This window comes from Podarcis tiliguerta (genome assembly GCF_965153285.1).
Source record: "Podarcis tiliguerta genome assembly, chromosome: 12".
NCBI lineage: Eukaryota > Metazoa > Chordata > Lepidosauria > Squamata > Lacertidae > Podarcis > Podarcis tiliguerta.
Window position 1 is genome coordinate 36,284,229 of NC_139545.1, and position 19,036 is coordinate 36,303,264.

The 19,036-nt window shown below is 41.7% G+C and overlaps 1 protein-coding gene across 1 annotated transcript in view; it reads left to right on the top strand.

Moving 5' to 3' along the window:
* Positions 1–19,036, top strand: part of LOC310660736 (macrophage mannose receptor 1-like) — a 42,420-nt gene that overhangs the window by 22,826 nt on the left and 558 nt on the right. The window contains exons 17-29 of the mRNA XM_083405706.1: positions 279–448; positions 1,205–1,272; positions 2,835–2,935; positions 3,861–4,003; positions 4,559–4,670; positions 10,101–10,243; positions 10,901–11,003; positions 11,456–11,688; positions 13,383–13,548; positions 14,045–14,197; positions 15,564–15,674; positions 16,464–16,652; positions 18,349–18,387. Coding sequence (XP_083261832.1) covers positions 279–448; positions 1,205–1,272; positions 2,835–2,935; positions 3,861–4,003; positions 4,559–4,670; positions 10,101–10,243; positions 10,901–11,003; positions 11,456–11,688; positions 13,383–13,548; positions 14,045–14,197; positions 15,564–15,674; positions 16,464–16,652; positions 18,349–18,387 — 1,731 coding nt within the window. The remainder of the gene's footprint in view (positions 1–278; positions 449–1,204; positions 1,273–2,834; positions 2,936–3,860; positions 4,004–4,558; positions 4,671–10,100; positions 10,244–10,900; positions 11,004–11,455; positions 11,689–13,382; positions 13,549–14,044; positions 14,198–15,563; positions 15,675–16,463; positions 16,653–18,348; positions 18,388–19,036) is intronic.

The window sequence follows — 19,036 nt, forward strand, 5'->3', positions numbered from 1 at the left end:
CACTGACGGTTCTGTCATGAGGATCCCATTGTAGATAACTCTCTGGCTTGGGCTTTCTCGCTCCTCAAATTGGCTACATTCAACTGGATCCTTTGCATGCAGAAAGCCATGTCCTCGGCATCTTCAGGTAGGGATTGAAAGATTCCTTCCTGAAACACTGTAGAATTGCTGGCTGGGTGATTTAAAGCTATTCACATGTTTGAATGCCATTCTGGAATCTTTTGATGCAGAATAGTTAAGAAGTATTTTAAATGAAATTAATACTTCTTCTGTTACAGAATATTCATTCAAAAGAATTGAAAATGGCTGGATCTTGTATGAGGGCAATGAGTACTATTTCAGTAATGAAACAGCATCTGCAGAAAGAGCTCGAGCATACTGCAAGAAGCATGGCGGAGATCTTCCGGTCATTGAAAGAGAAAGCGAACAAAAGTTTTTGTGGAAATATGTAAGAAATAATTGGAACATATGCTTTCCTAATCAAATATAGCTGGGTCTGCTGAGATGTAAGCCTCATGGGTTTAATTCCAAGTAAGTGTGTAGAAAATTGCAACCTAAGGGACTTTGACTTTCTGTGGCCATATACTTTCCCTGTAGCATCCGGCACTAACAGGTAAGTGAGGCTTTCCAAGTTTCAAAAAGAATGTATCATCCACTTACTCCACTGATCATCACAGATTCATGCTTTACTCATGAGCACAGAAGAGTGCTGAAAAATGTCTCTGTGTAATCAGGATTCCAGACATTTAGGGTTCTTACATTCATTGTTTAATTTCCCCCCTCCCTCTCCTCAGTTAAAAAACAAAAAAAGTGCAATTCACTAAGTGGAAGAGTGAGCTGGGAAACAGTGGGTAGAATTCTGACATGAAAGCTGATTGTGTGAGTTGGATTGTAATTCTTACATAGAACTAAAAATCTTTAATAAACCAGCTTAAATCAGTGAAGCCCTACATTAGTATATTACAACATGGTGCAAAATTTTCTTCCATGCTTAGTTTAATTTTAGCTGGCATGTTTTAATTTATCTTAACTGGAAATCTTTAATGAAGTTTGTAAAAAGCACAGATGCTGTGCTCATCATTACAAACCTTTCTGTATTGCCTGATTTATGAATTCTGCACTTCCTATGGAATAACCTACATTGCTCTGCATCTGAATACTATATTGTTTCATTTACTTCCAATTTTTCCTTTGCATGTTGTAGAACAAGCTTTATGGAAGTTACAAGAACATTCACATTGGTTTAATATTGGGTCTTGATAGAAAGTTCGGGTAAGTAAAGAAGAAGAAAAATTAAAAGTGGATATCAGATTTTTAACAAAATTGTAAATCTAAGTTTCTCCTAAGTAACTAGGCTAATATTAATTAATCTAAGCTATAAGATTCCCCCCCTCCACAGTTGATCTCTAAAGGAAATTTAGGACTCTTCCAAATACAGAGGTTGCCCTACAGTCCTGTTCCCTGTAATGGTGTCCTGGAGGCTACATGAAACTTCAGATTTCCCTCCATGACCACAAAGAGGAAGCTTTAATGTCAGTTACCTTCTCCTCACCACCTCATAAAATTTCACAGCCTAATAACATGAAAGCCCCAATTTTGGCAGGGCTGGAAAATGAACATGGGGAAGGCTTGGATCCTATGGATCCAACATCTTCCTAGTCCCACAATGTACCCCCAAACTGTGGAGAATACCATTTACTAGGCTGTCACCACTTCCTTGTCTCTCTAGGCTGTATTAGGTCTCGGGGTGCTCTCCCTCTGTGAACTTTCTTTTTATGCACTGAGGAAGAGGGTACCACCCTCCTATCTGCCTGACTCCTACAGTTGTTATATGTACCTTGAGTGTGGTGTGTCTCCAGTTATGTCTGCCTTCTGCTTTCCTCCCAGCCATGCTCTGAATGTTGGAGCAATGACATTCCCCATCTCCCAACTACGGCCCTTTGGGATGCCACTAGAAGAGACTAAGAGTGCTTTCCAGCTGATGGTTGTCCCCACACCTGACATACCTGGCCTTTCTTCCATTCAGGCCAGCAAAGGAGCAATGTGAAGGCATGCCAGCCTCACTCCTCTTCCCCTGCATGAGCCAACTGCTGTTCTCCTTCACTACTGCCCCCCTCCCCAATAAGGACATTAAGGTTGCTGTTGTAAATGAGGGTTTTTTAAAAAATGTGTGTAAATTAAGAACCAATTTGATCATTTCTCAACTATGAATGTTAGATTCCACATATAAAATACAAGCATTTCATTTTCTTCTAATTAAAATGAACTGCCCCAGTAACTGTAAGAACCCATATTTCACTATCTGTCAGCCATTGGGCACATCATCATCATCATCATTACTATACTACTAATTCATTTTTCAGGATAGGGCTGGGCCAGGGCTAAAGCCTCATCACCAACTTTGTTAACCCTAATAAATGAGCTGTTCATAATTCTATCTATTAACATTATTTGAAGCAAAGTCTTAATGCATTATCTTAAAGAAGATGTTTCCTTGCCTCAGGCAGAAATTCCAAATGCTTCCTGGCATGGTGATACAAAATTATTATTAAAGAAAATAACTGGCAATTTGCTTCTCTTTAACAGCATCTCAGTCCTTCAAGATTAGGATTGTTTTCCTAGTCATTCTGATTACATTATTTCCGTAATTTTGCTGGATATTCTTAATGCTGCCAACTTAATGCTGACCTGCAAGGTTCAACAGTAAAATGTTTTCTAGACCTGCTGTTCCCTTGCCTAAAAAAGCCCACAAACAGCAAAAACCATTGTGGAAATATGCAAAATAAAGGACAATTACACTGTTCTGTCCAATACTGTCGTATCATTTTCTCTAGCTGGTTGGATGGAACTCCAGTGACTTATGCAGCCTGGGCACCTAATGAACCCAACTTTGCAAATGATGACGAAAACTGTGTGGTCATGTATTACAGCACAGGTAAGTAGAATAAAATACTACCGTTAAAACAAAAATCTTGAGAAACTGTGTTTGAGAATGGGGAAAGGGATTAATACAGAACAAGTACAAGACTTATGGGGCTTATCTGGACTTACCTGTTGCCCCCCTCTTTCCAGGTACAGTCCTGTCTTTAAAGCTCCATGTCCCAGAGCTTTCACTGCAAAAACCCACTTTTTAAAACTGAAGCGCAACAAACAGCAATTTGGGTTTTCCGCAGATTGCTGTTTGCTCCGATTGAGATTTAAAGAGTAGGTTTTCATGGAGAAAGCTCCAAGGCAAAAGAAAGAAAGAAAGAAAGAAAGAAAGAGCACTCAGACATGGAGCTTTAAAGTGCAGACTGTGCCTGGAAGCAGGGAGGAAAGGCAAGTGTGGATAAACCCTGAATCTATAGTTGCAATGACTATTCCATCCATAAATATACATTGTTTGGGAAGGAAAATTCATTATTTTACAGCTCTTGAATTGCCTTTAAAAAAAATATGACATGGTATTAAAAGTTTTAAAGGATGCTGTATATTTATCACATGAGCAACTTTATACAGCAAGAGAGATTTGGGGAAATACTACACTGTTTCAATGCTATTTTAATAACTTTGGGACTTTAAGCAGTTTGTATTGTGAACAACTGCTTGCTTATTCCATCTACACATTGTCCCCACTGGCGGAGGAAGAGGAGTGCGGGGGGGAGCACCCCGCCCCGGGCAGCACGATCCCAGCAGGGTGCCATCAGGGCTGCCCCCCCCCCCGCACTGGGCGCCCCACCCCTGATTGTCCCATTTTCTTCCAATATGGAATAAGTTGCTGCCGCTGCTCTTTGTTATTCTCAAGCCTTCATTTGTACTGTGTACTTGAAGGACTGCTTGCCCTTTTAAGTTTGCGAGTGATTTAATGACTCTCTGTTTAGGTTTATGGAACGATATCAATTGTGGTGCTGGGAACAGATTTGTATGTGAAAGGCATAACAGTTCTGTCCGTTCATCTGTTGCTCCCACGTTGCCTGTGCCTCTTGGAGGCTGTGCTGAAGGATGGCTTTTCTTTGATAAAAAGGTAACTAGTGTAGTCATTACAAATTGCTTGGCATACTAGTCCTTTTCGGGTACTATTAGTGCATACAGTGAATACTTTCCCCAGAGCTGCTGAACATGCAGAGGTTGCCCTCCATGTCTTACTCAGGTGTTCTGTATAGAGCTTAAAATAAAGAGGCACGTAGACCAGGAGGCGCAGCTTGTCATTATGTTGTCACATTCTTCTTCTCCACTAAGAACTGAAAAGGACTTTTGTGTTAGAATAGTAAATACAAAAAATAAAATAAAAATCTGTATCTGAATAGGTAAAATTTTTGATTAAAGGGGGGATATTTTAAAAGCTCAAATTAACAACTGTAGCTACCAAGGTGGATGTTCTCCCCAGTTCCTTCCTCTGCCCCATTTTCCACCCCATCCTAATCTCCTTCTAACCAGCAAATCCTATGGGGTAGGACTGCTCTTTAAAGCCAAGCAAAATTATCCCTGTCTATTTGCTCAATGCAGTTTCATGATTGCTACTTTCATTACCCATTACATCATGTATGGAATTTTGGAGAGTTGTTATTTCCCCCTACAGTGCTTCCAGCTATTTGGTCTTAATGAAGAGAGGAAAAACTGGTCCTATGCACGAACCACTTGCAAGAATCTAGGAGGAAATCTGGCAACTATACCAAACAAAGCTACACAAGGTGCAGTCAGTTCTTTTTAAAACAGATTGTTCATATAGACTTGACATGTTAAAAGTCCAAGAGCCTCGACTCAAGTTACGTTTGTGCCAGAAGAAGGGTTAGAAATGGCTCCTTTGTGGCACCTTACTCCTCAGGTGGCTTGAGAAACTTCAGGCCACATGGGGGGGGGGCTGGAAACCAGGGCAGTGATGCAGCAGTGCATATTACCAGCTCCTTCCACATGGCCGTAGACCTCAGGGACAGCTCAGTTGGTATATCATGAGATTCTTAATCTCAGGGTTGTGGGTTCAAAAGTCTCACGTTGGGCAAAAGATTCCTGCATTGCAGAAGGTTGGAGGTCCCTTCCAACTCTACAATTCTATGATTTTATGATTCCCCAAGTAGCACAGGAAGAATCTACTCTGCAAAGATTCCCACAAGACAAGTGCAAGAAGAATAAAATGACCCCGTAGTTATTCTGTATAATGCATTTGGTGGCTGCAGTTGGATAATACTTGGGGAACTTGAGAAAGAGTGACTGCTATTTTAATAGCAGTTAAAAGAGCTTTAATGTTGTTGTTGTTTAGTCGTTCAGTCGTGTCCGACTCTTCGTGACCCCATGGACCAGAGCACGCCGGGCACTCCTGTCTTCCACTGCCTCCCGCAGTTTGGTCAGACTCATGTTTGTAGCTTCGAGAACACTGTCTAACCATCTCGTCCTCTGTCGTCCCATTCTCCTTGTGCCCTCCATCTTTCCCAGCATCAGGGTCTTTTCCAGGGAGTCTTCTCTTCTCATGAGGTGGCCAAAGTATTGGAGCCTCAGCTTCACGATCTGTCCTTCCAGTGAGCACTCAGGGCTGATTTCCTTAAGAATGGATGCGTTTGATCTTCTTGCAGTCCATGGGACTCTTAAGAGTCTCCTCCAGCACCATAATTCAAAAGCGTCAATTCTTCGGCGAGCAGCCTTCTTTATGGTCCAGCTCTCACTTCCATACATCACTACTGGGAAAACCATAGCTTTTACTATACGGACCTTTGTTGGCAAGGTGATGTCTCTACTTTTTAAAATGCTGTCTAGGTTTGTCATTGCTTTCCTCCCAAGAAGCAGGCGTCTCTTAATTTCGTGGCTGCTGTCACCATCTGCAGTGATCATGGAGCCCAAGAAAGCAAAATCTCTCACTGCCTCCATTTCTTCCCCTTCTATTTGCCAGGAGGTGATGGGACCAGTGGCCATGATCTTCGTTTTTTTGATGTTGAGCTTCAGACCATATTTTGCGCTCTCCTCTTTCACCCTCAATAAAAGGTTCTTTAATTCCTCCTCACTTTCTGCCATCAAGGTTGTGTCATCTGCATATCTGAGGTTGTTGATATTTCTTCCATCTTAATTCCGGCTAGGGATTCATCCAGCCCAGCCTTTCTCATGATGAATTCTGCATATAAGTTAAATAAGCAGGGAGACAAAATACAGCCTTGTCGTACTCCTTTCCCAATTTTGAACCAATCAGTTGTTCCATATCCAGTTCTAACTGTAGCTTCTTGTCCCACATAGAGATTTCTCAGGAGACAGATGAGGTGATCAGGCACTCCCATTTCTTTAAGAACTTGCCATAGTTTGCTGTGGTCGACACAGTCAAAGGCTTTTGCATAGTCAATGAAGCAGAAGTAGATGTCTTTCTGGAACTCTCTAGCTTTCTCCATAATCCAGCGCATATTTGCAATTTGGTCTCTGGTTCCTCTGCCTCTTCTAAATCCAGCTTGCACTTCTGGGAGTTCTCAGTCCACATACTGCTTGAGCCTTCCTTGGAGAATTTTAAGCATAACCTTGCTAGCGTGTGAAATGAGTGCAATTGTGCGGTAGTTGGAGCATTCTTTCGCACTGCCCTTCTTTGGGATTGGGATGTAGACTGACCTTCTCCAATCTTCTGGCCACTGCTGAGTTTTCCAAACTTGCTGGCATATTGAGTGTAGCACCTTAACAGCATCATCTTTTAAAATTTTAAATAGTTCAGCTGGAATACCATCACTTCCACTGGCCTTGTTATTTGCAATGCTTTCTAAGGCCCATTTGACTTCACTCTCCAGGATGTCTGGCTCAAGGTCAGCAACCACACTACCTGGGGTGTACGAGACATCCATATCTTTCTGGTATAATTCCTCTGTGTATTCTTGCCACCTCTTCTTGATGTCTTCTGCTTCTGTTAGGTCCTTACCACTTTTGTCCTTTATTATGGTAATCTTTGAATGAAATGTTCCTTTCATATCTCCAATTTTCTTGAACAGATCTCTGGTTCTTCCCATTCTGTTGTTTTCCTCTATTTCTTTGCATTGCTCGTTTAAGAAGGCCTTCTTGTCTCTCCTTGCTATTTTTTGGAATTCTGCATTCAATTTCCTGTATCTTTCTCTATCTCCCTCGCATTTTGCTTGCCTTCTCTCCCCCGCTATTTGTAAGGCCTCATTGGACAGCCACTTTGCTTTCTTGCATTTCCTTTTCATTGGGATGGTTTTCGTTGCTGCCTCCTGTATAATGTTGCGAGCCTCCATCCATAGTTATTCAGGCACTCTGTCCAGCAAATCTAAATCCTTAAACCTGTTCCTCACTTCCACTGTGTATTCATAAGGGATTTGATTTAGATTGTATCTTACTGGCCCAGTGGTATTTCCTACTTTCTTCAGTTTAAGCTTGAATTTTGCTATAAGAAGCTGATGATCTGAGCCACAGTCAGCTCCAGGTCTTGTTTTTGCTGACTGTATAGAGCTTCTCCATCTTTGGCTGCAGAGAATATAATCAATCTGATTTCGATGCTGCCCATCTGGTGATGTCCATGTGTAGAGTCGTCTCTTGTGTTGTTGGAAAAGAGTGTTTGTGATGACCAGCTTGTTCTCTTGACAGAACTCTATTAGCCTTTGCCCTGCTTCGTTTTGAATTCCAAGGCCAAATTTGCCAGTTGTTCCTTTTATCTCTTGATTCCCTACTTTAGCATTCCAATCCCCTATAATGAGAAGAACATCCTTCTTTGGTGTCACTTCTATAAGGTGTTGTAAGTCTTCATAGAATTGGTCAATTTCAGTTTCTTCAGCACCAGTAGTTGGGGCATAAACTTGGATTACTGTTATGTTAAAAGGTCTGCCTTGGATTCGTATCGAGATCATTCTATCATTTTTGAGATTGCATCCCAGCACAGCTTTCGCCACTCTTTTGTTGACTATGAGGGCGACTCCATTTCTTTTGCGGGTTTCTTGCCCACAGTAGTAGATATGATGGTCATCCGAACTGAATTCGCCCATTCCCGTCCATTTTAGTTCACTGATGCCCAGGATGTCAATATTTATTCTTGCCATCTCATTTTTGACCACATCCAACTTACCCAGGTTCATGGTTCTTACATTCCAGGTTCCTATGCAATATTTTTCTCTACAGCATTGGACTTTCCTTTCGCTTCCAGGCATATCCGCAACTGAGCGTCCTTTCAGCTTTGGCCCAGCCGCTTCATCAGCTCTGGATCTACTTGTACTTGTCCTCCGCTCTTCCCCAGTAGCATGTTGGATGCCTTCCGACCTGAGGGGCTCATCTTCCAGCGTCATAACTTTTATATGCCTGTTGTCTCTGTCCATGGAGTTTTCTTGGCAGGGATACTGGAGTGGCTTGCCGGTTCCTGCTCCAGGTGGATCACGTTTGGTCAAAACTCTCCACTATGACCTGTTCATCTTGGGTGCCCTGCTCGGCATAGTTCATAGCTTCTCTGAGTTCTTCAAGCCCCTTCGCCACGGCAAGGCAGTGATCCATGAAGGGGAAAAGATCTTTAATAGGCAAGATCAATAGCTGGGGTAGGAAAACTTTTTACCTGTTGAGAGCTGTATTTGCTTGAGGGGCCATCCATTAGGGGCTGCAGGAATAACGAGGACGACAGAAGGTTGGATGCAAGTGAGCTGTGCAGAAGCAAACTGAAAAGCAAGCCTTGAAGAGCCTCTTTTTATTGGATAAAATACAGTTGGAAAAAGAGGTAGTGAAACCACTCTGAACTTTAACATATTCCATCTAAGCACATTCTAAGCATTAGCTAATACACGTGTCAGCAGGTGTTTCCCGTAGGCGTTGTGAAAGTGGATTGCGTCTGTGTTCCTTGTTATGCTTTAGCCAAGCATTCTGTCTAGTAAACAGATCATATGAAAGGACAAAAGGTCAGGGGGGAAACCCTGTCTACTTGCCAAGAGGCCACAAGTTCATGGAGCGTGGGTGTAAGGCTCCTTGGCACACTGTGGCATGCCGGGTGTGAGGTGTGCCTCAGAACAAGCAGAGCGTTACCTCCATAGCTCCAAAAGGTCAGGGGGAAACCCTGTCTTCTGACCAGGAGGTGAAAGTCCAGAGAGTGTGGGCACAGAGCTCCTTGGCACGCTGTGGCATGCCGGGTGCGAGGTGTGCCTTACCTCCACAGGGGCTGCATACTGTCAATGGGTAGAGCTGAAGGCAAAAGTGGCCAGGGCACCCTTTCTCTCTCCCAACCTTTTCCTCCCTGCCCACTTCTCTGCCACCATTTCCCCTTTCCCATCACCCATACGAAATTAGCCTGATAGCCAAAATTAAGCTACCCACTCCAATTTTATTGTCTTCCAAAGCATAATTTTGTACATGGACTATATTTGGCAAGCAACAATGCTTATATTGATAAGATAATGAGTCTTAATTAATATGTATATTGTCAGTCTGAGGGAAATAGTCTGTTGTCCATCATTTTGAAAAGAAAATGGAGGGACTATTTGGAAAAGCACTACAAAGAAATGAAATCGAGGGCAGGATTTGAAATAGGAACAGCGGAAGAAAAATGATAAAGTAATTGTATCAGAGGGATTTTGGTAATAGATGAGAATTTGATACAGAATGCAGTAGAAAAGAGTTTGAATAAAAATACTGTGGCGATGGGAAGTCAGTATATGAAACAATGTATTTAATTTGAAGTTAATTTGTGAAATTCAATAAAATTATATTGGGGGAAAAGAGAGGAAAATGGGTGATGATTCAAAATCTTAAAAAGGCAAAACTTCACTTCACCAAACATCTTCTCAGTTCAGATCTAGACCCTTCTTAAGCTGGGGAAAAGCTTGTTTATTGTAAGGGTGGACTATTAATGCTTTATACAGGTACAGAATGTGGTGTGCTGGATTCAGTGGCCCTTTTTGTTATTATGAAAACAGGGTAGTCAATGTGATGTCCACCACACTTTGTGAGACTGTAACTCCATTAAGCCCCAGGCAGCATAGCCAGTGGTCAGGAATGGCGGTAGATTTAGTCCAACAGCATCTGAAGGCCAGCACACTGCCAATTCTTGCATTAATCAAATGTGTTTTGATGATGATGATACAACATGAACCCAAACTACAACTAGATCACATTATGATATATCATAACACTTATGACTATATCAAACACTTATAGGTGTCATTGTTTTTATTTAGCATTCCTCACAGTGCACTTAAAAAGTGCTACAACTGATCCTTGGATTGGACTGAATGATATTAATATTGAGCACATGTTTGTATGGACAGATGGAAGTGGAGTCCACTACACAAACTGGGCCAAAGGTTTTCCAGGTTATGGTGTAAGTCCTGCCTGCAAAGGCTTTCATCATTTTTACCCCAGAAACAAGAAATATCTTCTATATTCCATTCCTGCAGTGAAACTACATGTGCAGAGAAGCTTCAGTGTTAGCACCCCATTTGTGTAGCAATTCCCCATTCAATCTCTGGCTGGTGTTTCCTTTGTTTATTTTTAGAGCCAGCTGTCTCAAGCTAAGCAGCTAGTATGTAAAGTAACAGTTAGGCAACACCTAACCAGTTTTATAACTGGTCTGCTATCCTACCCCACTTCCAGGAAGCATCAGCTAATCCCTGATCTAGAGCACGTATCAGCTACTGATTCCTACTCCTGAATAGGATCCATAGATAGGAAGCCTTGCGCTGACAGATGCACACTGCACTTGTAGTCTGGATTTATTCTTGCCACTATCTATGATTGGGTGATTGTGGAGCCTGGTATTTGTCAAGAGAAGTGCTATTTTTCTAGAAAAAGAGGTGCCGGAACTCACCATGAACACTTTCCTTGTTCTCTTATAATGGCAATGGCACCCACCTGAGAGTTCCAGGGAGTTTCGGGTCAAGAGTATAAAAGGAAAGTTTCAAGTACAAACGGATTGGCCCCTACATTGTATAAATAGCTATTGTGTTATTTGTCCCTTTGTTATACTTTTATTTCTTAGGAGGACTGCATTTTTATGATGAAGGAGCCTGAAAAGCTGGCAGGATATTGGAGAGATGGGCCATGTTCTGCTAAGAAAAGCTACATCTGCCAAAGAAACACTGGTATGCTTTTTAGAAGAGAAGGAACAGAAAACAGTGTTTAATGCAGATTGCATTATAGAGTCTAACTCCAGTTTTCTGTTCTGGTAAAAAAAAATTAAAAAGCTGATTGCCAGCTTTCATGACTGAACTGAGGTTTTGTCATCTGAGAATGATGGTGGATAGGAAGCTAATTACAGAACAGATTCTTGACCTCTCTGGAAAGAAATGGAGGTGTGTTGTTAATGGTCATGTTGACTACATTTTAGGTATTTTGTTTGCTGCTTTTGTGATAGTAAATTAAATGTATTCTGTGGCCTCATCCATATATGTTTTTGAAGAAAACTTGACTAAGTGTTATAGCTGGCATTTTCAAGATTTAAAATGTTTAGAGAATAATAGTATTCAGAAATTTAGTGTCAGGTGTGCGTAGTCTAAACTGATCTCTGTCTTTTCTCTTGATTACTTGCCTATAGATCCTGCATTATCACACTCTGAAACAACAATTCCAGCCTCTGGTTATGCCTCTTTTGGGAATAGAAGTTACTCTCTCAGCAGCCCCAAAATGACATGGGAAGAGGCCAGGAAAAAGTGTAAATCTGAACAGTCAGAGCTTGCCAGCATTTTGGATCCCTACATTGAATCATTCCTATGGCTGTGGGTGTTAAAATATGGAGAACCTGCATGGATTGGCCTAAATAGCAATATGGTAAATACACATGATATACATTAACATAATACTGTACTACATATCCACATCAAGAACATATGTTCAGAAGGACATAGAAAAGACTTTTATTACCTGACTTTATTACGAATATCCTTGATAAGCATTACAAAAGTTTTGGATATCGTCTGTGGGTTACCTATGAGCTATTTCCAGTGGCTATACTTTATCTGTACACGAAATCTTAACAGAAATATAACAATTTCCAGTCTGTAAAGGGGCTTCTGGACTCAGTGCAGCAGCACACCCCCAGGCAGCAAGATCTTTAGTAGTCTTTAGTCTCAACTCCTTTTTCACCCTCAGAAAGAGAAATCAATCACTTCTATGTTGCTTTAGGAGGGGTGGGGCAACAGGTTCCATAGATGACTTGCATTGTCTACAATGAATACAGTAAACTAAGTACCATACTGGATCAACACCAACCAGGATTCTTATATATATATTCAAAACTTGACATCCTTTTCCTTCTCTCTGTGGTTCCTTAAATTTATTTTTAATATCTTAATATATACTCATAAAACTGCAGGTTATTATAACAATCCTGCCAATGTTCTTATCTGTTTACAAATTATCTGTAAATATTCAATCAACTATTTCCATTCTTTTATAAAATGTTATCTTGATTGTATATTGATGTTAGATACTCAGGAAGATGCTTCCTTCCTGATATTTTAGGTACTTGGATCCCAAGATGTTCAGGATTTGGTATGCTAATACCTTGAATCAAGCCCCATAAATCAATGACAGCCAATGCAGTGATTTCTGGATGAGTGACCCACACATTGTCCCATCAGGCTGCCCCACTTACCAATCTAGCAGCCACATTCTGCAGTAGCTTCAGTCTCTGGGCCATCTTCAAGGATAGCCACAGATACAGCACATTAGAGTAGTCCAGGTGGGAGGTCCAGGAATGGACCTGATTGGCAGATATAAAGTGGACATAAGCTCTCCTAGTCAGAGAAGCCAATTGAGAGGCCAGCAATAGTTAGGAATCCTGGAGCACTCCCAAACTATGACCCTGTTCCTGCAGGGCGATTGCAACCCCTTCCAGGACAGGTTATCCACCTAATTCCCAGACATAGGAACCACCCCTTCACAGCACCTTCATCTTAGCAGGATTCAGCCTCAGTTCGTTGGCCCCCACATAGCCTATTACTGCTTCCAGGCTCCTATCCAGGCTCCTAACCTTCACAGATTCTCATGTTTCAGATGGAATGAAGAGCTAGAGCTTCATGCCACCAGCATACTGAAAACATTGTGCTCCAAATCCCTGTATAGAGCCATAGCTACAGAGGGGTTAGTCGGGTTTCTTGCACAGGGTGGAGCCTCCAGAAGGGCACCATTCAGGCTCCCAGCCTATGTCTGTGTGTGTGTGTGTGTGTGTGTGTGTTTGTGCATGCACAAACACGTGTGCAGGGGGTGCCAACCTGGATGAAACAAAGCCTAGTTTTGCCCCTGCCTTTGATAGCTTAGAATTGTTTCATACTCATGACTTCAGACGTCATAAGTATGGTACTACTATCCAGACTTCATCCCCTAAAGGATGATGAAATGTGTGTATAAGTAAAATGAAAGGGAAAGAAAAGTAAGTGTTGTGGAGTTCATGTTATGGAAAATAAACTTAAAAGCTTTCTCTGGGCCAGCACGTGTTATTTCACTGTGAATTTGGATTTCAGACTGATGAGCAATATAAGTGGATAAGCAACTGGAGACTGGTATATACTAACTGGGCCCCTGGGGAGCCAAAGCAGAAAAAAGCCTGTGTCTATTTAGACATTGATGGTCACTGGAAAACCGGAACTTGCAATGAAGCATACCTCTCTTTCTGTGAGCACTACCACGGTAAGCAAAGGAATGTCCATCTGAGCACAGAGCTGAGAAATGTACTATTGACATTTCTGCCTCTTTCGTAGGGAATGAATAAAATGCTACTTTTCAAACCATCAGGCTATAATAGGCAAACAAAAATAGAATAGAGGTTGCAGTAAACAATCCAGCATTAGGTAACCATGTTTAGCAACTGAATGGACTCAGGCATGTGTTTTAAGACAGCAATTCTATACACATTTACCTAGGAGTAAGCCCCATTTGACATTACTGTGAGTAAGCATCCAGGAGTACTCAGAAACTATAAACCTATTATTTTAGGGGGACTTCTTTGACATGTGCAAATTTGCAGAGTTTCACCTCCCATTTCACCTTCTACATTTCCAGCATTCCTCCAAGATACTCATGTGCACCTCAAGATTTTGGATTTGTTCAAATCTTATGCATATCTCTCGTACTTAAGGGTTTCTAAGATACCTGTTCAAAAAATAAAATATTTGTTTCATAATAGGTAAACTCCCAACTGAGCCTCCACAAGTCCCAGGGAAATGCCCTGACTCAAAAGAGGACCAGAGATCTTGGATTCCTTTTCGGGCTCATTGCTATCAAATCAACCAGCCTTCAAATGGATGGCCGGATGCATCCTTCAAATGTACTCAGTTAGGTGGGTGTCATTTTGATTCAAATCACAACGTGATTTTTCCATGCTAGAAGATTCCTAGTTAGCGTCCAAAGCCAGTTTGTACACCAGTTAGTGTTGCAGTGCAGTCCTATACATATCCTAGCATGTCTATTCAGAAGTATGTCCCATCGAGTTCAATGGGGCCTATAGCTAAGTAAGTGGGTACAGGCTTTCAGCCTTGGACTTTGACCAGAGAGACAGGGGTTCAAATTCCTGCTCACTCACAAAGCTTACTGGGTGTTCTTGGGCCAATCCCCACCTTTCAGTTTAAACTTATCTCCCAGGATTGCTGTGATGATAAATCAAGAAGGGAATAAACCTGGCATATCTCTCTGAACTCACTGGAGGTACAGAAGACTTATAGGGGGGTTAGTTTCTAGGGATTGTGTGTAAAGCCAGAACAACCCTGGAACCACCATCCACACAACCACCCCTACCTGTCCAGAGCCAGCACACCAAGAGTGTCTTGCCCCTTATGCAAGGCGGAGAATTCTCATGCTGGCTCTGGGAGGCTCCCATGAGATCTCACTGCAAACAACAGCTTCTTTCTTACTCTCTGAATCCAGCAACAGAAAGATTTACTATTAAAAGAATATTTAGACAACCTGATATGCAGGCGTGGTATCAGGGATCAGGACACTCAGGCATTGGCTGATGATCCAAGCACTTTGAAGGACAGCTCCCCTCCATGTGTCTTCACCTGAAGCATGCAGGATTGTCAGTGTAGCCAGAAGCCCCACTTGCTGTGGCTCACCATTTTCTTTCCTCCACTGTACCTCTGAGCCCAGACAGAAGGTTGCTCCACTGGGGCCAGAGAAGCACTGTGGGGAAACAAAAATGGTGTGTGGCAGCGGTAGTGCTTTCTTGCTAAGCTGACTTTTTGCTGCTGGCAGTGCACATGCCTGCCCATACGTAAAGTGAGAGGAAGAGAGATTGGCCAGGGGTGTGAGATAAACAGAGGGGTGATGAGGTGAGCAGAGTCCTTGCTGCCTGGAAAAAGGGCTTCACTAAGAAAGGGACTATGCCACCCAGCTCACCATTCCTGCATCCTGGGGGCAGGCGTTTTCATCAACACTCCTGACAACTTCATTATTGCCAAGGACCACTTGCCAGGGCTGTCAAGAGTCCCATCAAACCTCATGTCAGTTCTACCAGTGCATGTCTAATACATATATGATGGTGATTTGTCACCTACCCATCACCATAAGGTCTCAGCGTGGGTTACAGTTATATTTAAAAAAAAATATTAAAATGGGAATATTTTAAATAAATTAAAAAGAATAAATAAAATTTAAAACAGGAATGCAATTTTTAAATGAGCTTACTTTACTTGTATGATGTTTCCTAGGTAGCACCTTGATTTCTATAGAAGATTCAGCTGAACTGAACTTTTTGATGGAGCATACTCAGCAATCCCAACATGATGACTATTGGATAGGATTGTTCAGAAACATAGATGGTAATGGTTTAACATTCAATATTTATTTATAATACATGGGGCTGTGCCCCTGCTTGCTCCACTCATCAACACCCACCCACCCACCCCAGCCATTCCCCCCACATTAACCCTCTAGACCAGTGTTTCTCAAATTTGGGTCTCCAGCTGTTTTGGAACTACAACTCCCATCATCCCTAGCTAGCTAGCAGAACCAGTGGTTAGGGATGGTGGGAATAGTGGTTCAAAAACAGCTGATGTCCCAGGTTTGGGAAACACTGCCCTAGATCTTCCTCCCTAGCTTCCCCCTTACCCACTTTACTGAAACCTTGGCCGTGGTATAAACCTGCCATTTCCTCTCCGTTCCTCCACCTCATCCCTGTTTTACACAAACCTTGCTGTTGTTTTAAAGCACCATTGCCCAGTCAGTTCTGTCCATCCATGCTTTACTCAAACCTCTGCTATGGTAGGGCTGCCATATGTCCAGATTTTCCCAGACATTACTGGGAATTTCTGAAAGGCAGCGCTTTGTACTGGATCTTAGGCAAGTCATACAGAAAACTGCACTCAAACCAGGGTGGCGTGGTTTTTACTTTTGGAAATATGGCATCCCTATGATTTACAACCGCCATTTCCCTTTCTCCCCCAAACGTCTCCCCATTCCTGCTTTACTCAAAATGCTGCTGTTGTAAACCGCCACTTTCCTTCCTCTCGCTCTTTCCCAGTCTGACTTCATACAAATCCAGGATTGTGCAGTGGCATTACTCTTTTTCTCAATAGTCTTTATGCCATTTACTTTACTTTTATAATTAGGAGAATGGATATGGCAAGATAACACTGCACTGGATTTTGTCAACTGGAAAGATGAAGAGTCCACACCTGATCCTCAAGCTATTTTCAGTGATAGCGATAAGAACTGCATTCTCATGAACAGCCACAATGGGAAGTGGTCCAGGGAGCACTGCGGATACTCTAAGGGATTTATATGTAAAAGACGCAAAAGTAAGTCTTAAATGGCTATTCAGCTGAATTTCACAATAATTCTGATGCAGTTGAACATTGAGTCACTTGTCTAAAATTAGTGTCTTAGGACACCCTGCTCTAATTGCTCTCTGACTAGATCATGCTACTAGTTAAGGATAAACTTGTCTCTTTATTTGCCTTCTTCCTAAAGCTCTCCAAGGAAGGGGCTTCCATGTTACTACAGAAAGGGACTTTTCTCTCTCTTGACATTTTAACAATATTTCACCTTGTCCTATCCTTACTAGGTAATCTTTCTAGACAGTCAGTCTTCCTTTTTCTAGCATAAGCCACATTTCATCAAATTGATACTCTGCATTTTGTCTTTCCTACTCCTTGTCACTTCCTATTCTTTTTTCAACTTTTGACAGACTTTACTGATACTTCCAACCAACTAAATACTCCCTAATAATAAATGGCAGGGGAGAAGGTAGAACCAAAGCTGAAGTCTATTTATTATTTGCTACTAACTATAGAATATTCTGTCATTTATAACTAATAAGGTTATTAACATTTTATCAATATCTAATAGTCAAAGTTCCCACAATCATTCTCAGTCCCCAGAATTGCTGTGTGATAAATATAATAAATATGCCATTTTCCTCAAACGGGAAGAGCATTTAGTAGTCTCCACATTGACATATTTAAAACTCAGCTCATCATCGCTGATCTTGCTAAGCAAAGGGATTAAATGACTACACTAAACACTTCAAATTTAAAACTTGGCTCCCATTTTTAAACAGTAACATATACTTATTGATTTTTTTTTTATTGAAAGAAGCACACCCAAAAGCAAATGCCGTATCTAAAGTGCATATTCATGTTCTTTTCATGGTGTGATATGTCAGGACCCAAAGCTTGAAAAATAAAAGGATAAATGTGCTTCCTATAATATTGTCACACACACCACATTTTTCAGGCACTATGGGATTCCAGAGGTCCCATCAAATACCTTTGGTTTTTGTTTCATTGGGAGGAAAATCACTGGAGGCATAAGATGAAAGTGCACGCAGCATTAAAACTCCAACAGATCTTTTTCCCTGTTAGGTTTTGGAGGGGAGTGGTGTCTCCAACCCCTTAGCTTTGGATTCATCACAGAGAGTGAATCAGGCTTCTTTCCAGCTCCAGTTGCCAAACCAAGACTGCCTATTATTTGTTCTCCATCAAAGATAACACCAGTACCAGCCAGAGTAGGGGAAGGACATGCCAACCTTTTTTCCTAATCTTCAGCTGTATTTTCGTTGTATTCTTTAGCCACCATGGCTATGCTCTGCCACTGCAGTTGGAGGCACCAATGCTTCTGAATATCAGTTGCTGGAAACCACAGGAGGGGAGAGTGCTTTTGTGCTCAAATCCTGCTTCCAGGTTTCCCACAGGCATCTGCTTGGCCACTGTGAGAAGAGGATGCTGGACTAGATGGGCCATTGACCTGATCCAGCAGGCTCTTCTTATCTTCTTATGACAAGCTATGAAATGTCAGTTGACCAATCCTACATTTTTCTTCTAGATGGGAATGGCACCTGGATGTGCTTGCTGGCATGCTGCTTAAGTTTCTTTTCACTTCTCAGTCTGGTTCACTCTGTTGCTAATCTATGCTAATTTTTTAATAAAAAATAATGATTTGCATACCTAACTTTCTTACTATTCTGAGAACATAAGCATATCTTTTGTTTTACAGTTATTGAAGAGACAACTAAAGCACCTACAAAAAAGACAGGTAAGGCTGTTTTGTGAAAAGAACTCAGGAAAAATTATAACCATTCTTGCTATCCGGAGCCTTGCACCAAACATTCTGAGAAAAGAACTTCTCGTTCAAAGCTGAAGAGAGAAATTTCTGGGGAAAGGTGGAGGCATTATAGCTCTCTACTGGGGGGAAAGGGTGATGACTCTCCTTTCTGGTACAGAACTGCCACTATGAAGCGGAGAATTGGGGGTTGTGTGAGAGATTTCCATGTAATGGAATATTCCACAGTGTTTCAGATGAAACATGAAAGAACAGAATAGTATTCTGTTTAAGATGTAGTACAAAAATAACTGGGGAGTGGTACACCATTGCCTTGGCATTTTGTAGTTGTTTTCAGCTGTGTTGAAACAGCTAACATCTTTTGGGTTGGATTCCTTCACAGCCTGCCAAAGCCCTTTTCTTTAAGAAGGGACAAGATGTTTCTCTTCTTCTTCTGCTTCTGTATCCCCTTTCCGTGCCCTCCAGTCATGTGGCCATTTCATTGGTCTGTAAGTTCTTGGCACACTATGCTTATGAGCTGCAAACACCACCCAGATATCCCTCCTTTTCATACAAGGGGGTCTATTTGTGTGTGTGTTTCTCTATTTGTGAGTTTGTGTGTGTGATATATACATCTTTCCCC